This window comes from Lutjanus erythropterus, chromosome 3 (assembly GCF_056507025.1).
Source record: "Lutjanus erythropterus isolate fLutEry1 chromosome 3, fLutEry1.hap2, whole genome shotgun sequence".
In the NCBI taxonomy this organism is placed as follows: Eukaryota; Metazoa; Chordata; class Actinopteri; order Lutjaniformes; family Lutjanidae; genus Lutjanus; species Lutjanus erythropterus.
The window spans coordinates 39,305,033-39,317,190 of NC_139319.1; the positions used below are offsets into that span (position 1 = coordinate 39,305,033).

The 12,158-nt window shown below is 39.2% G+C and overlaps 1 protein-coding gene across 1 annotated transcript; it reads right to left on the reverse strand.

Annotated features, from left to right (window-relative positions):
- Window positions 1–3,947: 3,947 nt before the first annotated feature.
- On the reverse strand, window positions 3,948–6,210 carry adra2a (adrenoceptor alpha 2A). Its single transcript, XM_084714218.1, has 2 exons — window positions 5,931–6,210; window positions 3,948–5,739 (listed from the first exon to the last, which is right to left on the reverse strand). The coding sequence occupies exon 2, from the start codon at window positions 5,536–5,538 to the stop codon at window positions 4,294–4,296; it is 1,245 nt and encodes a 414-aa protein (XP_084570344.1). The 5' UTR covers window positions 5,539–5,739; window positions 5,931–6,210; the 3' UTR covers window positions 3,948–4,293.
- Between the last annotated feature and the right edge of the window lie 5,948 nt (window positions 6,211–12,158).

Consider the following 12,158-nt stretch of genomic DNA (forward strand, 5'->3'; position numbering starts at 1 on the left):
AGCACACATCTTCTCCCCGCCCTGTAGTGCTGTTTATCCACCTAGATCTAGATTTTTATGGTGTGAGTTGCAGGGTTTTTCAGATATCAGCCATATGGGTGTCTGCCTTCTCTTCAATATAATAAAACTAGATGACACACAAAAAAATTTATTTGAAAAATTCAAAACCAGTAGGTCTTTCCAAACATCATGACCCGGTTACTCAAAATAAGACCTTGCTGTGAGCAGTTTCATGTATGAAACATTCTTCTTTCAGCACTAGAATGTACAGGACAGAATCTACTCTAAATACTGTTTTTCTAATAGAAAGAAAGTACCCTTAAAATGAGGAAGGGTGAGTTTTATTTCTTTTGTAATGACTTTGCCTTTTAAGAGGAAGAATGTGGTATTTCACTCTAAATATGAAAAGGAAGCACGATTACAGTGACCAATAACTCTTCCAGCACACTGTAAATAAGGGCATGTGAGAACTGTATTATGACATACTTGAAAAAAGCTGTGAACCTATCCCTCAGCTTAAAAAATGGCAGCTTTGTCAGTGTTAGAGCAGATTTAAAGGTCTTAGCTCTTCAATTCACCATACTTTCAAGTTTAGTTTTATCCAAATGGGGATGTTTCACAGCTGAGCCAGACACCTCCTAATGTTTTTATTCAGCATCGCACAAAAACATCTCCCAAAACCGAGCGTGGACCATGAGCACGACTGCAAAGTCGTCCGTCCAGTGGGAGCTCACCCCATGTGCTTACATGTGCTACAAATACACATGCTCATTCTCACACACGCACACACGCTCTGGCTTTCTCACAGGCTCACACATTGTGTAAACGTGCCAGGAAACACTCCACCAGCTCAATACGAGCGCACACACGTACAGCATGCTGTGGTAGACGAGGTGCTGGATATACTGTCAGAGAAACTCCCAGAAGCACCATTTAGCTTTCTGAGGATGGTGCTGTTCAAGTGCCCTCCTGACTGTCAAAAGGAATGCATTTACTCACACTGCCTCCACTGGGAAAAGCCATATTCTCTGTATTCACTGCACTGATGATAGGCGCTCTTTTGTTGTATTCACCCATTCTGTTAGACATAATCGAGGGAGCAAAGTAAAGAGCGAGACCAGTCAATCAGGTTCTGGTTTGACAGGCTCCATGTCTTTACTTAATGACGCATACCGTGGTAACACAAAACGGCAAACGAACCGTTACTTCTCCACTTCCCCTGCCACGCATTACAACTGTATTCATTATCCACAGCTGATTTATAAACTCACTCTGAGATGTGGAGCCTATAAGCAAACACACGCTTGGAAGAAAAAAAGAAGAATTTAATTTTGGGAATCTGACATCTGAGATAAAAGACCTCTGTCTAATCACAAAACACCATTAATCCAAGGACCAAAGCACATTTGCACATATTCCATTCAGGCTCATTAAGAGCTGAGCTCCTTGTTAATCTCCTGCAAAGGTCAGATTCAACAGACCGGCGAATTTGCACTTTTCTGTCGGAGTGCGGCTGAAGAGTCGGCATGAGAGGACTTGTGGGTTTCCCCTCCTGAAATCCCAAAGTTTTCACACCTTCACACAGATCACAGATAGCAACAGCTTTTCATTTTGAGAGCTCTCTCTTAAAGGGATAGTTTGGATTATTTTGAGTGGGGTTGCACAAAGTGCTTATTCATAATGTATTACCTACAGTAGACGTCAGTCGGCTCGCCCCCAGTTAGGAGAAGCAGAGAGGGGCACCACAACAGAAGCTAAGCAATGAATTGCGGTGGATAGGGTCAGCAACAAAACATATTTCAACCACTTTAAAAAGATCTATATTTAAAAAAATAAAATCAATCTGTTTAAGTGTGCGCTATATTAAGAATATTTTCACCACTTTCCTCAGCCATCACACAGCCTTCTCTGATAGAAAACTGAGGTTCTGTAAGCCAAATATCACTTTCTCCAAATCAACCAAACTCCATAGACAAAATCAGTAACTTTACTGATTATTTCTCCTGATAATTGCTCGTCTACCGCTGCCTCGATTTGTTTGTTTGTGTTATTGTGTGACTTCAGTGTAATAAAAGCACAGTTCTGATTTGCCAAAGTCACGCAACAGCACAAACAAATGAACAGATCGAGGCAGCAGTGTACCAGCAACTCCTGTGCTCTGTGGGGTAAAATTGCTCACAGAGATTATCCCTTTAACACCAGATCACATTCAGACAGTACATTCAGACTACCTCCACTGCTGCCTTTCCCCCTGCTTCTCAGCCTTCCTGCTGTGTGTGTGTGTGTGTGAATACGTGCGTGTCAACACCGTGCAAAATACAAAACGAGATATCATCATCAACCTAATGTTTTAACTCACTGTGGTGGGCCTTGAGACCAGTTCAGGAAATGGGTTTTATTCTTTAAAGCGCCAGCAGTTTTCTCATACTTTGTCATCACCATCATCCTAACCATCATCGTCATGACATCATACAAAATGGTACAACACTGTATCCATAACAATGCAAATAATGACAAATATTCAGACAGGTCATTTTGTACAACATACTGTCATAAAAGTACAACACATATCACGACTTCACTATGTTGGTTTCTTTTATAAAAAATAAAAATAACATTAACAATAAAAACATGGTTTCACTGTGCTGTTCTGTTCTGTTTAGACCTCTCTGTGTGATCGAAGCTGTGGGTGGTGGATGTTTTGAAAGGATGCTGCACGTTAAGCTCATCCTGGGAAAGCATTTCCAAGCATTTACACGAAGAGCGTTCACAAGCCAGTGACCCATGCACATCGGTCAGTGTATTTAATAATATACAGCCCATTCTCATCCCAACTCGTCACATACCGACGTTTTGTCGCCGCCTGTCAGCGTCTCATACTGCAGCACAAGGTACCCTTTAACAGCTGTATGAAACGCTGGCGGAAAGCCTTTTAAAAACGTGGTCATTGTTGTGAAAACGCTCACAGTTTGGGTAGAGTTAGGCACAAAAACTACTTGGGAAGGGTTAGGATAAGACCACGTTTGGGGTTACAATAAATAGTACGTCACATGAAGCGACTCGGAAGACAAAAGTCACTCAATGATGTCACTCATTCTTGAGAATTGGGACAAAACCGTATTTTGAGTGGGGGGGTGACTTTTTTACTCTTTAATTATGCTGGAAAATACATTTTAAAAGATCAGATTCTTGGCTATTATACCTTGGCCAACCTCCTAGTGATTACATGTTATATTAAATGTACATGTCAACTCTGTCAGATGGAAAATCTGACCGAGTTGACGCCTTACTGAGTCGACAAAGTGTTGCATATTTTCACAGTACAGTTATACTGAGTAGCCATTTCAGTTTTTAAAGTTGCTAAGAGTCCTCTTAACTCTAATCAAACTACACATTTTTAAACCACAATTCTTATTTAGCTTTGATTTAGAGGGGCTACAGAGTTTACACGTTATGGCTGGGCCACATCTGAGAGCATTTTTTAAAACAGGAAGTGAGACAGGGGTCCTTAAGGTATAAGCTCATCCTTTTTATGTCTCATTTAATCCACAAAAATAAAAGAAATTAAACAAAGATGATTATAATAGCAGACTTTATACCTATGTTATTAGTATGTATTTTTAGTTTTAGATCTTGAAGGATTTTAACACATTTTTATATTGTTTGAAATTGTGAATTCTTGTCTGGGACAAATTAAAAAAATAAATTACAAAAATAAAGCAAACCAAAACATTTTATAAATGACATATATTTCATACATATATAAATCTTTAAAGCAGTGGTTGCCAACTTTTTCAGGCATGGCCCTGTTCAGAAGCCAGAAAAAGTTCAGGCCCCCTCAATCCACAATTATTATTAGCAATTATTAACAGTAAGCAAGTGATTAATTAAGGATTTATGTTGAATTATAGTAAAATAAATGTCAGCATGATAGCATTAGCATGTTTATTTTCCCTACATATCTATTTAACTTAATTTCACTCTAGATTTCTCCCCTGGTCATCTGTGCCCTCCAGGAGAGCCCACCTCCAGTGCGTGAACCGGTGCCTTGAAGAATAATTTTTTAACCCAAAAAATGTGAATTGAAGTGCTGGTATTAATCATTTTCAAAGGGTTTTTGGTAGGATATGATTGGTCCCAATACTCAAGAATGGGTGATTTACCTTACAACTTTTCACAACATTTGGTTTCACGTGGGACAAAACGTTGATATTTAGCGAGGTGGGGATGAGACTGAGCTGTAATATACAGTAAAGTTTAAAAAATAAAGTATGTACATTGAGATGGAGTCCATCATACGTATCTTCTGGTGTCCCTCCGGCACAGTATCTTTTTGAACGACCTCCTGAAGTCGTTGTTGAAGATGGTGTAAATGATGGGGTTCAGCGCACTGTTGCAATAACCAAACCAGAAGAAGAACTTGAACAGGGTGTCGGGCACTGGGCAGGATTTGCACAGCGTCTTCAGCATGTACGTAAAGAAAAAGGGGAACCAGCAGATGACAAACACGCCAATGACCACAGCCAGGACGAAGGTGAAGCGCTTCTCCCGGTTCTGGCGGCCCTTCCAGCGGCTGCCCTTGGTGCTCGGCACCCGCTTTTGGACATCATCGTCCCCTGGTTTGATTTGGCTCAGTTTGGTTTTCCCCTTGGACGCTTTCTTTTTGATTGAGCAGGGGTTGTTCACCTTGTGGTCAGATGAGGACGACTCCTCGAGGTCCACCCCGTTGACCTCGCCCTTCTCCTCGTCCGCTCCTCCATCTCCTCCCACTCCCTCTTTCAGCTCGATGTCCTGCTCACCGTTCAGCTTCAGGCGCTCCTCCACGTCGCCAACACCATTCTCCTTCTGGTTGGCTGTGGCAGTGGTGGTCGTCTTCGGCATCTCCTTCTGCTTCCTGTCTCCTGGTGGCGCCCGCGTCCTCTTTTTAGCAATCTGGTAGATCCGCACATAGACGAGAACCATGATGAGGCAGGGGAGGAAGAAGGAGCCAATGCAGGAGGAGATGACGTACCACTCATCATCATTGATCTGACACTCGGGGCCCTCTTTTTTCTTCATGGTGATCAGTGGCGGGAAGGAGATGACCGCCGCAATGACCCACACAATGAATATGATGCACTTGATGCGTCGTGGCGTCCTCTTCAGGTTGTACTCGATGGCTTGTGTGATGGACCAGTAGCGGTCCAAGCTGATGGCACAGAGGTGAGCGATGGAAGCGGTGCAGAACAGAACATCAAGTGCCAGATATATCTCGCACCACACCTCGCCAAAGTACCAGGATCCCATGAGCTCATTGGCCAAGGAGAAAGGCATCACGAGGGTAGCCACCAAAATGTCCGCAGATGCCAGAGACACCAGGAATAAGTTCTGCGGAGCCCTCAGGGCCCGGCTTGTAAACACGGCTATGACCACCAGCACGTTGCCAAACACTGTGAGCAGGATCAGGATGGCCACCAGCACAGTGAGCGGCAGCGTGATCTGGAGGCTGTACTGGGCCTCGTCTGAATGAGTGTGGTTGGTGTCGTTGTCGAACTCCATCGGAGCAGACTGGCCCGCTTCCTGAGTTCACCTGAGGTTAATAAATATCATGACCACGAAGGACAGAGCTATAGTCTCAGAGCAGGGCTGAGAGAGGACGCCACTGAATCACTCCTCTGAGGCTCTCCCACATCTTTCTCTTTCATCATGAACAGGCTCCTCAAGGATAAGTGCTTTTCATTTATAAGGCTGTCATTTCATCTGAAAATGTGAGGCAACAAGAGGAAAAATCAGATGCCTACAATGCTATTTCCACTTTCCAATCAATAACAGCATGTCTTTTTTATATATATATATATATACAGTTACAATTAAACATTAAGTCAACTCTTTTCCCTGATTAACACTGAGATAAAAAAAAAAAAAAAAAGCCATACAAAGTGTAATCTTACCTGATGTGCAGAGCTGTGACACAACCTCTCCAGCGCCAGAGACTCACGGGCATTAAAACAAACTGTCAGTGTTTAACTTCTTTAAGCAGATCAATATGAAGCAAAGAAGATCCATGTGGCGGATGAAGTCCTCCCTCTGTGTCTCCTCTCCCTCTCTCTCTCTCCACACACAATGATCCCTGTGCTACATCTAGTTGTGCTCAGTGGCGGACCTAATAGAGCGCTAATCATGTTATCCCGGGCGCTGCCGTGCTGCTGTCTGCGTGTGGAGTCTCTCTCGCTCCTCAGTGTTAACCAGAGCGCCACTCCCACTTTTTATAGCCCGCACGCTGCAAAAAGTGTCTCCGCTCAGCGCCGGGTCACTGTGCGTGCACTGACAGTCAACACCGACAGACACACACAGACATGTGGGTCTGACAACATGTGACACCACTGACAATAACATCAGCCCTGTGCAGGAATCACAGCGGGGAAAGACTGTTACCTCTTAACGTGCTTGTAATTAGTATCATTCAGTAGGTCAGGCTCTGATGATTGTTAACAGGATATTTAATTTGTTAATATTAGAATAATAAACACCGTTATTTATTATTACAAGACATTTATAAGAAATTGTAAGCAACTTGTTAACAGTTTATAGTGTACTTACGAACGTAATAAAAGCCTTATAAGTTTCGTATAAGCGTTTATAGCATTACAAGCGAATTTTTAAATGTTCCTTTATTAAATATTCTACATATTTCATTATGCACTCATTAATTAATTGTGCTTTTTGGAGGTAACAGATCTGAAGTATGAACAATGCTCATTGAGGTTAATAAACCCTTTATTATGCATTTATTAACAGTCAAGAGCACTGGATCTGTACTGTGAATAATACCTATTAAGGTTAAAAAATCCTTTATTATGCGCTTGTTAACAGTTAGCTTTGCTTTTTAGGAGTACCTAATCTAAACTGTGAACAGTGCTTATGTAGGTTAATAAATCCTTTATTACACACTTATTAACAGTCAGGGAGAACTGAATCTAAACTGTAAACAATTATTATTAAGGTTAATTAATCCTTAATTATGCACTTATTAACATTTATCTATGCTTTTGTGGGGTGTCAGATATAAAGTGTGAATAATCTGAGTGGTCAGGACTGGGAGAAGAGCAGCTTAGCCATGGCAGCTCACACTATAAATCTGGTATCACCAAAAAGCATATTGAACTGTTAATAAATGCATAACAAAGTACGTATCAATCTTAATAAAGCAACAACAAAAGCTTAGTAATGGTTTAACATGACATACATGATAAGTACTACACTTATATAGTCGTATTAACACATATTAATTTTAATAAGCATCTTATAAGGGCCTTATTTTTTTTTTAACTAATTGTTATTAAAAACACCTTAATATAAAATGTTGTAAATGTTGTAATATAGTCATATACACGTGGACATAAAGGCTACATGCCCCATTTTTACTTGTGTTACTGTATTTTTACTTGTGTTACTGTATTTAATTTTTTTTATTCTAGTTTACTTTATTTTATTCAGTGTTATCTGTAATTTCATTATTAACAGTATTATTGTGTTTTCATCTCTTTATCAGTTTAATTTGTTTTTTATTTTGTCTTTTTTTTATTTTGGTCTAGTTGTATATTGTATAGTTGTTGATCTATTGTGTGTCATTGTCATCTTTTGTGTTTGTCTTTTTGCCACTATTTTATTTATACTTTTACTCCTATCAGTAAACACAAAGCACTTTATCAGCTGTTTCCTCTTCATCAAACAGCCTCCAGGTCGGTGAATCAGTCTGAGCTCTGCTCCTCACACACTCTGTTACAGTTTTCACCTGGTCTGTCTAATTGTGGGTTTGTCAGTCATCTGTTCAGCTCTTTGAATTGCACTAACCTGTCTGAAAGGTGCTACACATACACTATAACTTTGATTGATTGATTGATTCAATTTGGTCCTAAACAATATTAATTAAACTGCTTTTTCTAACTATGATCATTAGAATTACAAATAGATGAATGGGATCATTTCTGAGGTTATAGTTGGTATTTTTGTTTTAGTGGTTTGCCATAATTGCTACAGTCCAAGTGACTATAGTGTCTATAGCTCAAACTCATACTCAGTGTTTCGGGGCACTGGCCCCTGTTCTGGACAGTCATCAGGAAGGTGCTTCATTTTCCTTCTGATCAGATTCAGTTTGATGTAAAAGTGGTTGGTTTCTTTTTTGGATGAACATTCCTGATGGTGAACTGAAACCCATAAAGCACCCATCCACACACAAAAAAGCACAATACCAGTAAAATACAGTATTTTAGGATCAGTTGTCAGGAGCTGCTGGGAAAGACACTTTTTGCAGTGCAGCAGCTAGACTCCGTTGCTAAGCAGCGGCCTGAGCCGCACCACGTGGATATCAACAGAGGCGTTTTATTACTTTGTCTAAACTCAATTTATTTAGCCACCTTTTACACTATATGTGCAACACAGGAGGGAGTCCCCAAACTGTCCAGCGCAGAGCTCAGACTGATGCACAGACCAGGAGGCTGTTTGATGAAGAGCTTCACAAAGGAAACTCCTGATCAAGTACTTTATGTTTACTGATGTGACTGGGAGCAGAGATCTGTCATTTCACCTTCATAATACTGAACTCTGAGTCCTGTAGTTTCCCTCTCTGTCTATTTTGTTAATCTGTGGCCTTAAATCTGTTTAACTAGCAATTCTCAAATAGGGTGTGTGAAAAGTTTTGGCCTTTTCTGTGTGTTATGGGTATTCTGTGTATTTTTAATACATGATCAATATCTTTCTTATACATCGCATAAGCAGAAGTGTATAAAAAATAGGCTTCATCAAATTATTCCAGGAGGCATACATGAGGGAATATTTTATATCATGAAAAGGGTCCTTATTTGAGAAAAAATGAGAATCTCTGATATAAACCATATAAGTTTGATCATTATAAATATTTTATAAAGCAGTGCGTGTCCTCTCTATGTAAACAGCTGAAGATGCGTGACCTGATTGTTGAATCCAGTGCAACAGTTTTGACAAGGCAAATATTTAATCTTACTTGACATTCATTTGGCCATACTGTTTAACTAGATCATAGATGTCAAATGTACGTCATTTCCCTGCAAAAAAAAGCTCCATCTTGTTTACTTTCTCCACATAAATAAGGTGTGGTTGGCGATGGTAGACATGCAACAGTTTCAGTGCATTTACTCTTAAAAAACAAGTAGCCTTTCTTTTTTTCAACAGTCAATAATGGAATAAACCAGCAGTGAATGAGACAAAGTGTGAGACTTTTTCATTTCTATTTATTATTATAAAATTATAAAGGCTCATGATCACCAGTATGATGAAAAAAGATCATGAAATCCAGTATATTTAGAAACTGACTTAGTATCTCAAATAGTGATTAGTATTAAGTTATTATTTTGAGGACATTTTTCATTATTTTATGATAAAAGGTCATTATTTTGAATACTATGTGATTAATAGGTTCAGTTTTTATCAGCTCTTGAACTGTGTATGCCATGAAGCCAAAACTCCTCAATTCAAGATTATTTATCCATTCTTTCAAGGATGAAGAACATGTATTTTGCATTCTGTCAGCAAATCAACAAAAAAATTTCTGATGCAAACCACTTCGTCAGATCTCATCCAGCAGAGGATTCATCATTTTCTGAACTCCCAGAGTTCTCCTGGAGCCTCTCACGCACAAACACTTCAGTGCGCTGCTTGTGTTCTGGTAAGTTTAAAGTCACCCAGCGAGAGCCACTTGGAGGAGGACATTCCAGAGAAACTGTGGGAGGACGTGGAGAACAGACCTCTGTGTTATCAGTCTGTACTGGACGTGGTCACGTTCAGCCCGTGAGTCAGTGTGGCGTCCACGGGATCAAAGTGCCCTCTAGCTTTGTAATGATGTTGACTCCATTACGTGTATATAATCTGTACACAACTATGGAAGCCTGCAGAGGACTATATTAACATGATATGTGATCTGGAAAACGAAATGATGTAGTTCAATGATAGCACTAAATTTTTATGCCATTTGAGTAAAAATGAAAATGAAAATACAATAATCCAATTTTCATTTTCAATTTCACCTACACATATGGGTGTTCTCTGACCACACTGTAATGAAAATGGGAAAGATGTTTCACATTTATTTTTCAAAGTCGTACCTTGCCATACAGTTGACCATATTTAAATGCTAATTAAATCTCAAAATTAAAATGTGATATAAACAGTGTAGCCTAATTTTCCACTTGTGCAAGCAATATTCAAATCCAAATGAAAATTAAAATGCAATTTTGTAACAATATGAAACTGAAAATTGACTTAACCTGCTGTAGTGTGGACAATATTCAAGCGCACCAAGTGAAACAGCCTCCTGAGTCTATGCATTTACTTTTGCATGTCATCACACTCTCTTTGCTTTTTTTGTCTGCCTGGCCTTGATTATATGTCTTTGACGCTGCATCTGCTGTAATGTTTTTATTCCTTTTCTGCTCGCTATTCAATATTCTGCTCCCCTGTAAGAATAAAGTCGGCTTTGAATTGGTTGTCGAGGCATCAAGCCATCAAGGTAATTTATTGTCATCATACAACAAAGAGTGTATGATTAAATGAGGGTTGTAGTTGTTGTTCCTTCATGCTACATATTCACACTATTTAATTTAGTTCTAATTATAAGGGAAATAAGGAATGCATTACAATTATAAAGAAATGTTTCATTTCCAACCAGTTAAACATGCAAAAATATGAAATTTGTCTGCAGACAAGAATAAAGTTTAACCTAAATTAAGAATAAAGGTTCCAATAATGACCTATGTCTGATTCATTCATTTCATTCAATTAAATACCAGTATGTGATATTTACAGGGATTTAATGGCTGAACGTGGTAGAAAAAGAATATAATATTCTTAAGTATGTTTGCATGAGTGTATAATCACCTGAAAATAAGAATCACTGTGGGGTTTTTTTCTACCTTAGAATGAGCCCTTTATGTCTACAGAAGGTGTGGGTCTTCTTCCTCACAGTGCCAAGAGTGGACAAACCAATAATTGGCTCTAGATAGTGTGTGAGTCTCACTGACACTGAATCCTACACACTGGTTCTTTAAGCACTCCACTCCCTGGTATTCCTCACACTATTTGTCTTTAACAATGTCTTGGTGTAAAATGTAAGACATTATAAATATAAAAACAACAGGGGTATGTAAGAATGTAAGACACGTTTTTATTCACAGTATGCTGGTTGCGAGCGACAGCTCACGATGGCACTGTTGTCTTATTGTTACTATGAATACATACAGCCGCAGTGATGAAAAGGTTTGTTGATATTAGCTCACTGATGCTGCAGCACCTGAGTGTCAGCAGCAGGTTCTTTGATATTGGAGGGATTGATGAGAGCGGCTCTGGAAAAGAAGACGTACCTGAGACCACTGATGATGAGGACTTTGTTTCTGTGCCATTTACAGATCAAATCATTTAATGCTACTATAAGGAGTTTTTAACTGGTTACAGTGTCAGTTTACTGCTGATGCCTCTACATGATCTGCGAGAAGATCGACTATTTTTATATCATTATTCTTAATTCCTGCCACTGGGTCAGATTCTCCTTAAAATCAGATTGAGCGAGCCTGTGTTTACATTTTACCAGGAAATCTTACAGTGAATATTACTGTAATCAGTTAAAAAGAAACACAAGGGCAGTTTTATTTAGATTTATTTATTTATTTATTTTACGTTGTTTTTTCTGTTTATGGCAGAGGAAACACTACAGGGGGCTACAAAATAAACAAATATGTGCAGTAGCTTTAAAAGTTGAACAGCTCCATCTGTCCAATTGTCAATCCACACTCCACCGCAAAACAGTGGAGCAGTGCGTGCTGTGCACACAACCATGTTGCAATGATCACAAACATATGATTATGATTTGTACTTGTTGTGCTGACTGTTTTGGCTTTGGGAGCTGTCAGTCTGCATGAGGTTAGGGTCACCTGCACAAAAACCAAATAAAAGTTGAGAAAACTAATAATTTCAAGGCAACTTCTTTATACTTGGCTTTTGAATTTTGAATCAAACTCAAAATCGTAAGTTTAGAAATAAAGTCAAAGTTCTGCCAATATAATATAATCTTTTGTTTGCTAGTTTTAGAAAAAATAAAAAATAAAAAATGTTCACACTGAGCTGTGGATCTGATTTGTCATCATTAAGGT